The sequence below is a fragment of the Drosophila suzukii genome, chromosome 3 (genome assembly GCF_043229965.1).
Source record: "Drosophila suzukii chromosome 3, CBGP_Dsuzu_IsoJpt1.0, whole genome shotgun sequence".
NCBI lineage: Eukaryota > Metazoa > Arthropoda > Insecta > Diptera > Drosophilidae > Drosophila > Drosophila suzukii.
In genome coordinates this window covers 72,665,627-72,681,753 of record NC_092082.1, presented here as the reverse complement: position 1 = coordinate 72,681,753, position 16,127 = coordinate 72,665,627, and the positions used below count along the sequence as shown (strand labels likewise).

At 37.3% G+C, this 16,127-nt stretch overlaps 1 protein-coding gene across 12 annotated transcripts in view; it reads right to left on the bottom strand.

Annotated features, from left to right (window-relative positions):
* Window positions 1-16,127, bottom strand: part of pum (pumilio) — a 188,216-nt gene that overhangs the window by 63,328 nt on the left and 108,761 nt on the right. For 5 of the 12 annotated variants that reach the window (XM_065865315.2, XM_065865317.2, XM_065865316.2 and 2 more), the window contains one exon: window positions 6,566-6,649. The exons of the other annotated variants lie outside the window; for them this stretch is intronic. In XM_065865315.2, coding sequence (XP_065721387.2) covers window positions 6,566-6,649 — 84 coding nt within the window. The remainder of the gene's footprint in view (window positions 1-6,565; window positions 6,650-16,127) is intronic. 12 annotated transcript variants of the gene reach the window in all.

Here is a 16,127-nt window from a genome sequence, read left to right as displayed (position 1 = left end):
ACGCAAAATGTATTCATAGTTTGCCCGAACATATTTTGTTGTTTGCGTTGTTCAACGCAAATTACGCAAAAATTTAATTGCAATTAAATTGAAATTATATCAGTAATTATGCATATGAAAGTAGTAAACAAATAGGCAACAATAATTACGCGTTGGTAAACAAAAGTGATTGGGTTCAGCAGCAGCAGCAGCAGTAAAATGGAATGAGTGGTAGGCAGAAATATTGTTTCGAAATCCGGGCAGAGTGTAAACAAAAATTTGCAGAATCGAACCGCTGGACCAAAAAGTCGGTAAATAGAGAATACATTTGAACTGTTGGCAAATGCGCAAAAATAGTTAAATATTTTAGTACACAACGTGTTTGGAATTTATTGAATTTTATATTAGTTCAAGTGCTGAAGAGGTTGTTGGTGAAAATGGACACAACTATTGTTTACACAACCAAGCAGTTTCGAAAGCAATTAATTTAAAGTACCATATTATACTAAAATAATAAAAAAAGTCTTGTAAATATAGGAAAATTTTTTTTCTAGACTTCATCTTACTAATTAACAAAGTAAACATTTTGGTTATTACCCAGTCAGCTTTCAGAATCATTCAACAAACAACAAAATCCTACTTTCCTGGCCTCAAAATCGATTAAATTGGAATTTGTTCATGCAATTGCACATGATCCTCCCTTTTGTTTGCTTTTCAAAAACACGTCACACACAAATCGCCAAGTAAATACTGCCAGCCTGGCCACACCCATCAAATTAATCAAACAGCTGTGAACAACTAACCGCAGAAACTATAGTACATGGGATTTTTGGCACACACACGAACTAACAACAATGAAATGCAGCAGTGAGGCACAACGAGAATGCTAATTAATGTGATTATTTGGCCATTTTAATGTTAAACAATTGTTTAACGATTAGTCAGGCGTGAGAGCGAAAATAAGACGATGGGCCAGAGAAATTTGCCAAGGCAAAGACACTTGTGTTTGTTGTAAAATACAGAACCCAGAAGAAAAACCACCGACCAACTAAAAGGGGGCGCCGCTGGCAGCGACTTGATGATTAATTGTTGTGCCTTGGCTTTTGGGGAAAGTGCAGGAAAATCTCTGGCAATTTAATGCCAAAAAGTTTACATCGCAAAAATTGCACATACGCCCCATGGGGCTCTTACACGCAGATTGAAACTTTTCCCTCGCCATAAGATTGTTCTTTTTTTCTCGTTCCTCGTTTTTTTTTTTTTGTATGCCAAGCTGCTACTACTAGAAGGTGTTGAAAATGTGGCAAGTTACGCACATTTGCACCTCCTAACTACCTAGAAAAAAAAAAAAGTGGAATAAATAGGGAGTAAAAAAATGTAGGACTGCTGGCGAACCTTATCCCCCGGAATGCCAACCCGTTAAACAGCCGCAGCCACAGCCGCCAGAGAGACGGTTGTGCAAAATGTTTTCACTGATAAGCACAGACACGCCTCAACTTCACCACCCACCGTAGAAAAAAACCCAAAGCCCCCACCCCCATCCAAGTACACCCACTTTTCCGCTAGAACCACCTGCCCGAGCAGAGGCTAAACTGACAGCTATAGAGACATTAATGTGACGAGGGTTTTGGGGTTTGGGTAGAAAACTTGCAGCATCGCAGCGCCAAGCAAATCAGTTCATGTCGGCAAAAAGAATCTCTGCAAACACGGTGTTGGATCCCTGAACTCCCCCGTCTATTCTGCCTGGATTCGGGTTATATGATACGTCGCGTCGTCGGTCGTACGCAAGGTAACTTAAAGTCTCACAGATTTATCTGGGGGCAAATATAGCAAATTCTGGTAGCTGATAAAAAAAAAAGAAGAAAGCTGAGATATACGCATTGCCCTTCATTTTATATGGTGGTAATAAGACTTGTGTACTATCTTAAAGATAGTATCTTTAATGATCATGAGAAAGAACTTCCAGTCTTAAAATAATAAAGAGCTGACCAACGTTAAAACAAGATAGTATTATTAAATCATAATTAAAAAAAATATAATACCTCCTCCCTAAAAAGAATATAATATTTATACGTCAATATAAACTTAACATAAATGATCAGGGGTAAGAACTTGAAGTCTGATAGTATTATTAGAAACCCCTCCTCTTTGGAATTAATAAATAGGTTATGATCTAATATTTGTACAACCTTTTTAACTCAAAATAAATAAGATTGTTCTGCGTGCGTGAATCATTTGCATTATATTTTTTGTCAGTAAAATCCAAATGTCGCATAAATAGGCACTAGACCGAATTGTCTGTGGTTTGGTTTGGGTAAATATGCTTGTTTACCCAGCAATTGTCGCTGACATTGCGGCAAAGATAAAGAAAACTACAATGGAACGGAGAAGAGGCGCGATAACAATGTTTGTCATTTGCGGCTGCACACAAAAATAACACTCGACATCGTTCCACTCTCTCTCTGGGTTTCAGAAATTAACTTTTGTTGTTGAAAGATTTTCACCCAAAGATTTCCTGCTCAAAACTTTCTATATGAGGTGCACTCTAAAAGAGCTCTCCAATTATGGAAGTGTTCCGGAAAAAGCTAAACAACAACATGACATTTGTGGGTGATAAAAAGCCAGCCATAGAAATAGAAAAAGCATTGGGGTACCTATAATTGATTTGTTGCCTATCGTTGGAGTAGATAGATATCGCCTGACAATGGCAATCAATTGTCATTATGTCGGCCCGACCGGAGGCTAATTGAAAGTTGTCGGTGTCACCAATGCGACGATGATAAAGGGGGATGCCCTCCCAAAAAAAATAATCAATAGATCTTTTAAAGAGAAGAGTGCTGGAAAAAAGGTTCCAACTGTGAGTCCATCATAAATAATTCAACATTTACAAGATACAGTGTGTTTTTTTTTCGATTGGGTTTCAAAAACAAGAAAATCCCAAATAAATGTGTGCGCGAGATGTGCCACAGAAATCGGGGGTAATCCTTCAGCAGAAACCGCAAAATAGAGTTCGATATATCACCAAAGACTGGCCGGACCACCCTCGCTGTATACTTTAATTCCACACAGATATATGCGGATGGATATATATTAAATTTCGATTTTCCAACCCAACAACAAAAGGCAACACTCTGAGAGCGTGAGCACGTGCGCTAACCTTTGACATATGAGCATGGCGAAACCATCAAACATATTTTATGTATTAAGGATATGCGAGACGACGACCCTTCGCCATCTCGCTTGCTCCACCCCCAACCCCCAGTCCCCCCTCGAAATCCCTCTCTTTTCCGCACAGACAAGCAATAAACCCGAACCATACATATATGGTTGGGAATATATAAAAAACACGTTAACCAAAATAAGTTCGCAATGGCAAGGGGAAAAAGAAGGCAAAAAAAATGGAGAAAGAGAGACTGCGAACAAGAAATCACGTTACAGGACTGCAAGGACACACAGGACACCCTCTCTGGGGAAATCAAAACAGATCAAAATGTCATCTTTAAGAGCTTAAATTTGTATGGAATTGTGGCTCGTAAACCCCACCGACCAAAAAGCGTGAACAAAGGTATTCTGCCGTTTTTCCTTTTTCTAACACATTTCACCTATTAAGGCTTACAGTATCAAAGTGTTTACCTGATTTGGTTGACTGATTTCCCATTAAGTACTTGTACCAATATTATTCAAAAACTACCAAATAATTTGCTCTTTAGTTGATATTATATCTTGTATTTTTTCAAAAATCAATATTAAAATAAATAAATACTAGAGATACTGCTTTCAAGTAAAACCGGCCACAAATTAGAGCAAATTTCTACGTCTTCAACGCCTTGAACTTGCTTCATAAAATAAAGATATTGGGTTTCAAACCGCTTTGGCAGGTTGCAAATGAAAGAAACGAAACCATCTTAACAGCCATAAAAAGACAGTTCAATGCCTCAATTCAATTTCATATACCTAAGAAAAAGCAAAGACAACTTCATTGGCCATCAAGAGTAGGAAAAAGTGGGGTAGAGAAGAGATTCAAAGGCCACCAAAGACTCAATAAACACATCGTAAATGGATGTGAATGCAGCGCGAAGAGGACTGACTGAACAAACGAATCTGAATTGAATGAGTGTAATTTTATATGTCTCCGACAGTCATATTCCACCATCATCTCATTCTAAAAAACCCCTCCCCACCCCAACCATCCAGTCTTCTCTTTCTAATAAAGAACCCTCGTTTAAACTCATACAGACATCAAATGCATCACGCCCGTTCATTTTACAATAATAAGCCAAAAGCAAATGCTGTGATTTTAGAAAAACCAAGAGAGGGATCCCATAAAATGGGAAACCCCTTGACTGACCGCCCCTCTTTTGGACCGGACGTACATCATCATCATCCCATGTGGAGAGGGTGACAAAACCTAATAAAATTTAATTAAACTCAATCAAAATCCATTTAAGGCGGCGCAAAACAGAGCAAAATAAACGACATACGGCCACTGAAAGTAAGAGGGATCGGTGAGGTAGGCACTGAAAAAAAAAGAGGAAGAGAACCGAGGACTGACCACTTATCGTGGCATTATATTTTGCCTACAGCCACACTAATTGAAATCTTTTTCTGTTTTCCCTTCATTTTTTTGCATTTCTGCAGGCAAACGGAAATGATGTCAGCAATCAGACATGAGTGAGAGATCTATCATATTTACAAGATGAAGAATTTAATTGAAATATTATTAAACACAACTGTACCAGCGGCTGAAGATAATAGAAATATCATTGAGCACAACTGTACCTGTGCTGGCAGACAAAAGCTGATTAACTTGGATTGCATTGCAGGGCATTCAATTAAAATTGACAATTGTTGAGTAGAAATCAATGCACAGCCTAATGCTGGAGCTTTGTATCGCAGCATCCCACCCCCTTAACCCATCCCACCCATTTAACCCTTGAGTGGGTGACAAGCGACAACAATGTCAACCAATTTGAATTCAAAACGTTGCCTCTGCTTGGTTGGGTTAATTCAATTTATCAACTGAGCCCCACAAAACGATGAATCTGAGATGTGAGCTTGTTAGAGAGAGAGAAAGACGAGAGGGGTCAAAAGGTCAATTTATGCGGCGAACAACACACATAAATAACGCCAAGTATTGGCCAAATTAGATTGTCGTATTTTTCAGCCAATTCCATTTGGAACAGACATCCTCTACGAAATAAAATCCAATTACTACAAAATTCCATTCCGTGTGTCATTAAAAAACACACTCGAAATTCTCCAGACTTTTCGATCCTCCTTCTATGCACTATATATGTGTATATATAGGACACATTTTCGGAAAATATATTTTTCTCGTAATTTTTAACAATGTGTAAATTGCCTGCCATGGCAAGCAAAATAGAAAATATTTTTCTATCATCAAAATCTAAACAGATGAAAAAGAAAACGGCCGCAAAAAAGAATCCAAAATTTTTTCTCTACAGCCAAATATCAGGAAAAACGAATATACATATGCGATGCAGAGGTAGGAGGTATAGAGTGGAAAAAGTTGTGAAAATATTCTTCCAAATTAAAAATAAATTTTTACCTCAGCGCAGAGAACGAACAGCGAACTGTCCGGCGTGCAGGTGTGTGCGGTGATGAGATATTTTTAGCAGCCACTGTTGACTGCACACCACTCGCCCGATTTTTCTGTTTTCTATATCGTCTGCTTAGTGAGTAATTAAACTAGCTGGGAGGGAACATGAGGCGGCAGTGGGTGGGTGATAGGGTTAGATGATGGCGGATGGCGGAAAATATAGAGAACGACGGACCGACTGTCATTTCACTTAAGTAGACATTAATTATATGCCGTGAACTGAAAACCCCGGGGGAAATCAAAACAAAAAATAAATATTGAAAACAAAAAACTAGAAAGGCAACCAGAGGTGTTTGGATATAAAGGTACCCTATATTTATCTTTAAAAATTTAAAAAACCCCCAATGCCTGGTATTATCAATTACCTAGTGCACCTTGGCACAGAATCACATTTTAGCATTTAAAGTTCCTTAATCTCTTTAAAACGAATACCAAACTGGTTGTTATAATAAAATCCCCTTAAAGCATGGGTACTACAAAAAAATGGTCTGAAATATTAAGCATGTACGTATGTTAATAACGATAATTATTAAAATGTTTACAAGCTGAACGTTAATATGGTACACCAAATATATTTCAAGGTGTTTGGCAGACTTGAGTTCATTGTTTTGTTTAATTACGGAGGTCTCGAAAATTAGCCCTGAAAACTCTTGATCTAAATGATTTTCCGCTTTTTGTTTACCACATATATAACACCAATTAAATTTTAATTGAACATTTTGTAGTTAACAAGTTAAGTGAACTTATAAAACCTAAATTAAGGAAATGTTTGGAGCTAATAAAGTTATCTTGAAAGATGAAATTATGATAATAAAATCTTGTTTACTTTCTTAAAAGTTTTTCCCCTAAGAGCATTTTCAACTTTAAACTTGTAAATCAGTTCACAAGCCACGAGAAAGTAATCTTTTTAAGTACATTCCCCAAAATGCATTTGATAGTGTAATAAAAACCGAGAATAAAAACCATTACACATGTGCTCCGAACATCCGAGCAGAGTGGAAAAGCCAATGCGAGGTGTTCGTTCTCGATTCTCCGTTGATGGATAAAACTTACCTGCAAAGAAAGGAAAGGAAATAAAAAATTAGATATTAAAAATTTATTTCAGATGCAACAAGAGACAACGGTGAAGACGGCAAAAGAGTGGCAGTGGCAAAGGAAGGAGGGAATTTCGAAATTTTCGTAAGTTCAAAAATGTAATAAAAATAAGAAATTTATGAAGAATTTAGTAAGTGAGGAGAGCGAACAGAAAAAAAAAAGGGGGAGATGGGTGGGAGTGAAGAGTGCCTCAAAAGAATTTATGGCTGTAAAAATGTTTATTGCTTCTGTATTCTGTCTTTTTTTCCTGCCAGTTTTTATATTGGGTGTGTGTGGGGGTCGCGAGAGGGGAAAAGGGGGGATGTATCCGTATCTAAATTGTTGCACTGGCTGCCACTTGACAGGTAGTCTCCAAGGAGAGAAAGAGCAAAAGGAAGCCTGTCACTTTGAATAATGTTCGGGGACCACATAAATTGGGTACCCCCCCGCGTTTGAAATGTCCATGTCCGATGTTCTTCTTCCTCATCTAATGAGCTGAACCATCCAAAAGTAAGGCGCAATGTTCAACACTTTCTTCCCCCGCAATCATGAAAAATTTCCAAATTAAATGAAACAAAATTTTCCCTTCATGAAAGAGAACATTTGATGAAAGTGTCAGAATTAACGCGGCCACGTCACATGCATAAAACATTATGACGAAGGGGATTGGATTCTCTGTGAGGCCGGAGAATCAGCCCTTGGCATCGGCTTAATCCTTCGAGCGAAGTTGCTTTCTTTTTTGTTGAAATTACGCCAGTAGCCGAAAGAAGAGCAAGTCCCATGGATGATATGCAAATGTTATGCAGAACTTATGCAAAACGAATTTCGGATGTTCTTTTATACAAAGAAGTTAAGGTTCCTTCTCTTAAACCAGAATTTTTAAGTTCTTTAAAGAATTTCGTTTCGAAATAAAATATAACCTCAATCTGAATCTATTTTATTTGATAGAATAGTAGTTTTTATTATTTGTATGCAAACAGGAAATTGCTACTTCGCAATTTATTAGACAAACATGCGAAAATATTTGCAAAAATTTGATTTAAATGTTAATGGAAAACCAAATCGAAGGCTGGACTGAACACACACCTCTTTCGAATTGGAGCATCCCCCATGAATAGAAAGAGCAACAGCTTTTTGTGCCCCCGTCTCGTGGCCATATACATATATATTTTTTAATCAAAATTCTCTTAAATAATTAAAATGCAAATTGTGCGAGCATAAAATAACAAAAACAACAACAGCTCCAATGGCAGCAACAAATAAACACAGACACCGAGAGCTGGTGACAGGACACACGCAAGGACAAAGAATCCAAAGGGACAAAAAACAAAACAACAACTGGGTAAAAAATCCACCCACGACAGGGGAATGATATGATGACAATCCTGCTGTGGCTGCCACTGCCGCTGATGATGATGATGATGCTGCCCCGCTGCCTGTGGAGGAATTATCTGGGGTTGGGTTTTGCGAGGGGGTTTCCGAAAAGGGGGTTTCGTGGCAGGATGACGACGAGGACGACGACTTTGACAGTTCTTTGTGGTATTTCCAACGCTGACTGACAAGATGAGAAAGCCGGAGAGTCTGTAGAGCCGTTAAAGTGTTAACGATGATAAAGTTGGGTGAAAACTGTTGTGTTCGGCCACACGCCCCCACTCACACTAAATTGTTCTATGCACAATTGCAGGCAAAATAATAATACTAGAGATTTTTAACAATTTCCTATTCAATTTAGATCATTTAGACTTGACGGATATCATTTTATACAGTGTGTAGCTATTTTGATAATAGATTTTTATATAGATCTTTACTTCCTAAGGATTTTGTATCTGTTGTAATTAACTTTAATTTCAAATATGGTGTGTTATTTAGGAGATCTATAGCTATTAGAGATTTCAGATCCTTTATAAGGGCACCTAAAAGTATGCAATGGTATTTAGTTTGAAAGATATACGGTTCATAACGGCCTTTTTTGTTCCTATTATTTTGCCCTCAACTGTAGAGATTTTCCTCTTCCTCTCCGCATCGAACTCACGCACACGCACACGTGTTTAATTCATGACACAAGGTTCGCATACTCAAAAAGGGTTACCCAAAAATGGGGCGTCGAAAAAAGAGGGAGGGTCCCCCCCCCAAGTGCACGTGTAAGGGAGTGTGTGTGTGTGTTCATTAAGCTGCTTATTATGTTTGCACTTAAAAATTCATATGTGACTATGGCAACCCCAGAAACAAATTGGTTGTCCCTTAAAGCCCTTTCTCCTTCTCCAACTTATTGGCATACTTAAGGACGACTACCATGCTTCATTAAACTGAGCCGAGGATTTGATATTTTCAGCTGAGACCATCCTTTCTGTCTTTATTCGTTGCCCCCCAAAAATTGTACTTTTTATTCGCTTATACCCCGTGTGTGTTTGTGTGCGCTTTGCATATTAATTTATTGGCAGTGCCCCGGGAAAATTAACAACTTGTAAAACACAAAACGTAATTAAGTATACGCCATGTGGCACACAAAAATATTCTTTTTCCTCGCCTGCGTTTTTTGTCGTAATTTTATAAATATTAAATTAGCAGTTTGAACGGGGTCAAGTTGGGTAATACTTGATGAGCAGCTAGGGCAGGTGAACGGGGGTTCTTTCTGATGAAATGCCGTTGCGGTGAACATAAATTACTAAAAAATACATGGATTCGCCTTGCCAAAGACCCAAAAAAAAGTACGCGGTGCAGTAACTGTCAGGTTGCGTATTAAAAACCGCAAGAACTTATTTCATTATCTTGCCAAATGAGTGTTTTGAGACAGAAAGTAATTAATGGGATCATGGTTTATTATAAAATATAAAAGAGTATTTAAAATTTTTTGAAAAATTGAATAGGAACTAAAATATTCATTATAGTTTTCAATGTTTTTCTCAAGTTTTTGTAAAAATAAATCTCATACGAGATATTAAAATCCCAACCGAAAAAGAAAATGGTGAATAAAAAAGCAGCAAGTGCCGGAAAAATAGCGAGAAAGAAACTGCCTGGAAAATGATGAACCAAGCTGGAAATTCACTGCCAAGGATATAGGATGGAAAAGCAAAGGGCGAGAAAAGACTTGGTTAAAAGCCAGAGAAGGGGTTAACTAGGAGAGAAGCACAAGTGAGAAGGGGCCAAAGTTCATTTAAGCGAAAATGTAATTTTATGCTTTTTAATTGAGCGAATATGCGTGGCAGCATATGGCGCCGAAAAACGGGGAAAAGGACGAAGGATAAAGTGGAAAGTGGACCTGATGGGTTGTTTTCGCCTTGATGAGTTTGCGCCGCACTCAAGCGAAATAATCAACGTAACAGAGTGCGATGAGAATAGAGTGATAGCGAGGTCTAGGTCCTTGCTTTGGCTAAATGCAGGTGTTATGTTCAAGGAATCACTTCACAAGTACCAACTTTAATGTGTGTTAAACAACAAAAAAGGGAATGGGGATGATGGCCTGATGAAAAGCAATAAAAATGCACCATTATTAATCATCATCAATCAATGTCATCCATCAAAATGCGTGGCTACCCCCTTCTCTACCGCCGTAATCTTGCTTTGTTCGCTTTCCTCCTTATATATACCCACCCACTTCTCCTTCTTTCTTTATGCCGTCCATTAACATCATCACCGCCTTTTTACCTAAAACACCAGACACACGTCCAGACATTGCTGAAGGAAATGCAAACTGAAGGAGGATGAAATGATCTTAAGTACTTAAATCAGAGTCTAAAGATTTAAGATGGTAAGACCTCATTTTAAAAGGACTTCGGCAAAAAACAATTAAGTTTTTAATTTTAAAGAATTATTTTTCATATCCTCTACAACATAATATATACAGGACATTATTAAAATATTATAACAGCATCCAAAACCGGTAAGTTTAAATTTTTTCCCTGACTTCGTAGTAAACAGCAAATCTAATTAATAAAACCTGGACAGCCTAAAGTATAAAAGCTAGTTTAAAGACTAGAGTAATAACTATAATTATCCAAAGCATTTGGAGCTTTCTACCAGAGCTACGTGTTTTCAAATCAAAACACTTCCCAAAGCCTTTCCCATAGAAAGGTTCAACTGACCCATATAAAATACAACTGACACTTGTTAGCCGTTTGGGGGAAAGGTTCCGTTCCCTTTGAAAGTCGGAGACTACCTACTTTTTCGCGTCTTCCTTCCGTTGTCTGAAGCCAAGGGTTCAGTGAACTGTTCGCCAAGTCAACGACCAAAAGAAAGGCACACCAACTAAACATGTAAAACCAGCTGGGAAGAAAGGGGCGCTGAAGAGGGCTAGCCAGAAGAATAAGAATAATAATGATAATGATATCATATGGATAAAGAGCGACCACAATGAGTGAAAAGAACTGAACTTGAGGAGTCCACTTGCGGTTAAGTAGCATCAATTTCATATGTCTTATTGTTTCATTTTGTTGCTTTGTATTTCTGTAAAATTCTTTTAATATATTACATAACACCCATGACTGTTTCTTCTTTGCCCTATTGTTTTGGCTCATTTAAATTTATAAAGCATTTTTTTTTGGGGTCCCCCTCTAAACTTCAGCCCCCACCAACTCAATCTCTTTCACACTTGCCGTGAATTTAATTAACAAACTCGAGGGTGACCTCTGTATTTCTCCACCAAAACTGAACTTCTTGACTCTCCTCAAAAAAAGGCTGCTCATAAACTTTGCGGCACTTTGCAAGAACTTCTTCTCTATCTTCTTCTTTTTTTTCTCACTCCTCTTCTTCTTCGCCCAGTGTTTTCGTGAGTAGCTTGAATAGCAATTGACATACAAAATACTTTTGAGTGTCATGCCATGGAGCTACCTTTTCAGGTAACTTACCCATATAGCCCCTACTTCTTTTTCCGTTTTTTTAGCCTTTTCTTGTTGCACCATTGTTTCGTAGACGTTACTGCATTTCTTTTTGGGTTGTGTTGGCAGGCGAGGTATAAACTTTAATAAACTTTTAGTTGGTGGCTCTAGGGAAAATTGTGAAAATTCTCAGACAGTGAGAAATCTAAAAGGAATCTATACACGAAACACTTATGCATAAGGTAAATCCCAAAAACAAAAGCATAAATTAAAATTAAGCATCTTTTAAATTCATTTTAAATGCACAAAAAGATCTGGCAACTCTTAAGACAAACTGCACCACAAAACCAAATAAATTAGTGAAATATGTTGTTTTTCGTGTTAAACAAGTATACGGAATTCGGAAGTGAGATCGAAAAACAAAAATAGAAAACGTTAATTGCCTTCTAAATTGAACGGAATCTTTTGGTTATCAAAGAAGATTTAAATAATTTTTGGGGTCAAGTTCAGTGGAAAAAACAATATGAATTGATCGAATTCCCGATGTCAAAAATTATATCAAAGATGAGTCCGAAGAATGGGATGAATACATAATTGTTTAATTTTATACGAAGCTTTGTTTTTCAGAATTGATAGCCCTTCTCTAAATTCAATTAGCATAAGATTGTATTTTAATTATACTTTCTATGCTCTTAGTTTAAATCCCTGAGAACTCATACTTTCCAATTACTATTACTTTAAAGTTCAACCAACCCTGGGAAAACAGTTTCCTTTCCTATTTAAAGTCTCATTAGATTTAGAGCATTTGTTTTCCAACAAACAAACCAGGGGGCTTTCAATGCCAATTGTTAGGGGAAAGGTAACAAAAGAAAACTTGACGCACATGCCAAAATTCGACACACAACAATGGCCGCAGTCTTAACCCACTTTTTCCTTAGCCACATTGTCTAAGCTTCACATGCAGGCGGCAGAAAACTATGACTAAGTATTTTTCTCGGATAATCATCATCATCAGCATTATCATAGGCATCATATCATGCTAGAAACTCACGACAAGTGTCAAATCAGACAGACAGACAAGCAAAAATATGTAGTTTGCTACGCCCACATTGTGACCGCCTTTTTTTTTTTTTTGGGTAGGCAGCAACTTTACCTGGTGAAAATTCCATAGGAAAATACATATGTGGTTACGAAACAATTTTGGCAAGCTAAAAATGAGCCAGCGCAATATTTATTTTCGTTTCCAAATTTTTAGTTTTTCTTGCTTTGTTTTGCTGTCTCATTTCGATTTTTCACACTTTAGTTGATGACAGATAGTGTTGATATATTTTAAGGGGACGAAGGGGGCTAATGGGAAAAAAGATCTGTGGAAAGGGGTCTCTGCAAGTTGGCTTTAGTGGATGTCAAAGTGGTTTTAAATGTATCTGCTCATGGCACAAGAATGAGTAATGGGCATTAAGATTGATCTTTGGTTTTTTGTTAGTAATTTAGAATTTAAACCAAAAAACAATTCTTAATGACATCCATCTAGAGAAGAATCTTTGTTAGTAATTGGAAGCATTTTGGTCAATTTTCATTACATTCTGCTGCAGCTTGGCTCCGATGCTTTTCGTTCTCTTCTTGGATAATCCAGGCTGACATTGTCAACTTAAATGCAACTTGGGGTCATTGTAAAGTGAGAGCTGACAGGGCAAACGGGTTTTTGGGGCTTTCGGAAGGAGCGGAGAGGAAAGGTTACGTTGCCTTTGCCTTTGCCTTTGCCTTTTGACTGACAGTTTCAATTTGCACTAACTTCGAGTCAAGAAATTGGTTGTGGAGAGAAGAGGGTAGTACTCCTCTCCATTCCATGAAGGTGACGCCTTTCTTTCGGTATTAAGGTCAAAAAGCGTTAAACCAAAACAACAACAGAAGCAAGAAAAACAGCACAGGTAAACTGAAAGAAGAGAAGAAGCTGGACCAAAAAGGCCAACAGATTTGCTGCAACAACCGCAAAAAGCACAAAGCCATGAACAAGAGCCAAAAAAAGAGTACTGGAAATAGGAGCTACAGGAGCGCTATAGAATCAGGTCAGGCCAACTCAGAACAAAATTGTGCAATGCCGTAAAGGCCAAGCGAAAATAATTGGCCAAAAAAAGATGGAAAAGGGTATAAGGGGGAAAAGGCAAACAAAAAACAAACAAGATTTTGGCTTATGCACTTTTGGCTTAAATGAAAAGAAAGTTGAGATAGAGGAGAACTTATAAAGAATCTGCAAGAGAGAACTCAAAGTAAAAAGCCAAGCGAAGAAGGCAGAAGAAAGACGTCGATTCTTCGCTGTCTTTGGTTCACCGTTATGTTGACCGCGTTACTTAACGGTACCGTCGAACACCCCGGATCCGAAGAAAGGGGGTCTTTCGCTGTGGAGGTTCTGGAGAACCGGTTTCATTTCGTTTGACGGTCGGTATCGTGTCGTCGCTTCTTCAGCATTGACACCCATTTGAAGGCAATGAGCAAAGAAGATTCGTTCACTCAACCGGTTCTTCCGACTCCTAACGCCCCGCGTTCTTTCTCCGCGTTGCGAATTCTTAATTCCTACTCTTTTAGTTTCTTAAAGCTCTTCGTCAAGCTTTCCAAATGAACGACACAGTGTGCGAAGATTAAGATCGCCAGATAAACACTAATGAGTGTGGGTCTCTTGGAGATTTGAAGGCGAAATTTGTCAATCTAGAGCATGTGCAGATGCTATCGGATACTTCACATGGGGTTTTTAAGGTCTTGATTAATTAGACCCGCAAAATAATGAAGTGGATGTCACGCACAACTAATTATCATAGAAACATAGGCATTTTTATTATAGAGTTTTTTATTTGTAAGACTGTCAAGATTTTTCAATAGAAAACATTAATCCCAAATGCGAGGAATCAAAACACGTATCTATTCTTTTTGTTAAACTAATTCGATTGATTTCGAAATCATCATTAGACTTGATTACCGTTCATTATGACGGCTCAACAGTTTCCAAGTGAATGATGATCCATAATTTTTATGTAGATTGCATTCGAGCATTCTAAGCGCATTTACATAATCGTGTTGTTGTCGGTCAACCGGAAATTGACCAACCCACCAACACAACGAACCCTTTTGATCGTTCGAGCAACTTGGCCGCTTCCGTTTGATTACCGTTGCCTATTTAATTCTCTTCTGCTTTTGGCTCTTTGTCGGTTTACCAATAAAACACTTCTGTTGGACCTACAGTCCGTATCGTTTTATATTTCGCTGTTGCGGTAAAGACAGCCAAAAATCTAAGCCAACCAAAATCCAATCGAACTTGCTAGCCACCAATTAACAGAAGAAATACAACTGAAATCCAAAGCCAGAGGAACACGAAAAAAATTGATTCTAATTAAAAAATAAAAAAAATATTGTGAAATATGTGAAGCAAGATTTTTGCGAGGGTTGCCTCATAAGTTTTAAAATGTGACTTGCTCAGCTTTGATTTCAACAAACCACAATTATGTCTCTAATAATGTAATAACTCTAATTACTAACAAAGAGAAAGTTCCAACAAATTAAATGAAGTCAACGACTTTAAAAATTACAATTGTTTATGATTGAAGCTAATTTTATAAATCATTAAACTAGAGGTAGTTTAAAACCGATTAATCTGAATCAATAAATGATCTCCTTATTATTTCCTTAACATATTTTAACTTTTATACCAAAGTATAACCCAATGACTAAACAGCAACTGATTAGCGGATTTTATTTAAATTCACATAGACGACACGTTTCTCATTCAAAGTTTGGTTTGTTTACGATCTTGACATTTTCCATTCAGGTATAACTTGCTATATATTTTGATTTCGGTTATTTTTGTCAAGCAGTGTTCAGAATTATGACTGGAACTCAGGAACCTACCTGACTAGACTAATCTAGTTAATTAGTAAGTTAAATTGGCAGATGGAATGGCGTGTTTGTGTCCATTTTATGACTCTTTGACTGAATTCACAACAAAAGTTATATAACTTTTATGGCTCCTTGATTATCATCGCTTGAGAAACGATATTTGTTGCCGAACTGATGGTAAAAGCAAAATTTTGGCACAACTTTTTTAATTGAGTACGTACTCTATTGTTGCACTATATTTCATTTCTGCATTCAGTTTGATATGTCTTGTCTAAAGATATTTTGTATTGGTCATGCTACAAATTCTTTCACAAGCAATCAAATAAAAAGTTGTCCGACTTGTTTTCAAAGTCAAAATGATAAATTGGCAACTTGTTTTATTAATATTATATTCGCTTTTGTTTGGGTTTTGGTCAGACGACAACAATTCTTCAAAAAGCCGGTATAAATTTCATCAGGGTGTGTGCCAAAGTCTTATACTTGCTTTTGCCTATCTATATACATTTGTTTATTATGCAAATTATTTATTGTATTTGAGGCCTATTTCCACGTGCTGATTGAGTTTTTTGGTCGTCATATCTTTGTAAATTTTTCTATGCAAATGAATCTACAGAAATTCGATATAAAGGCGAGAGATTTAAATTTAGTTGTCTGTCTGGCTAACTAAGTTGAATTTTCCCAATCAAATAAATTTATAGGTTTATACGCAGTGCTACAGAAATAGGTGTGGTGTAAAAATAAACTCAAAATAGAAAACA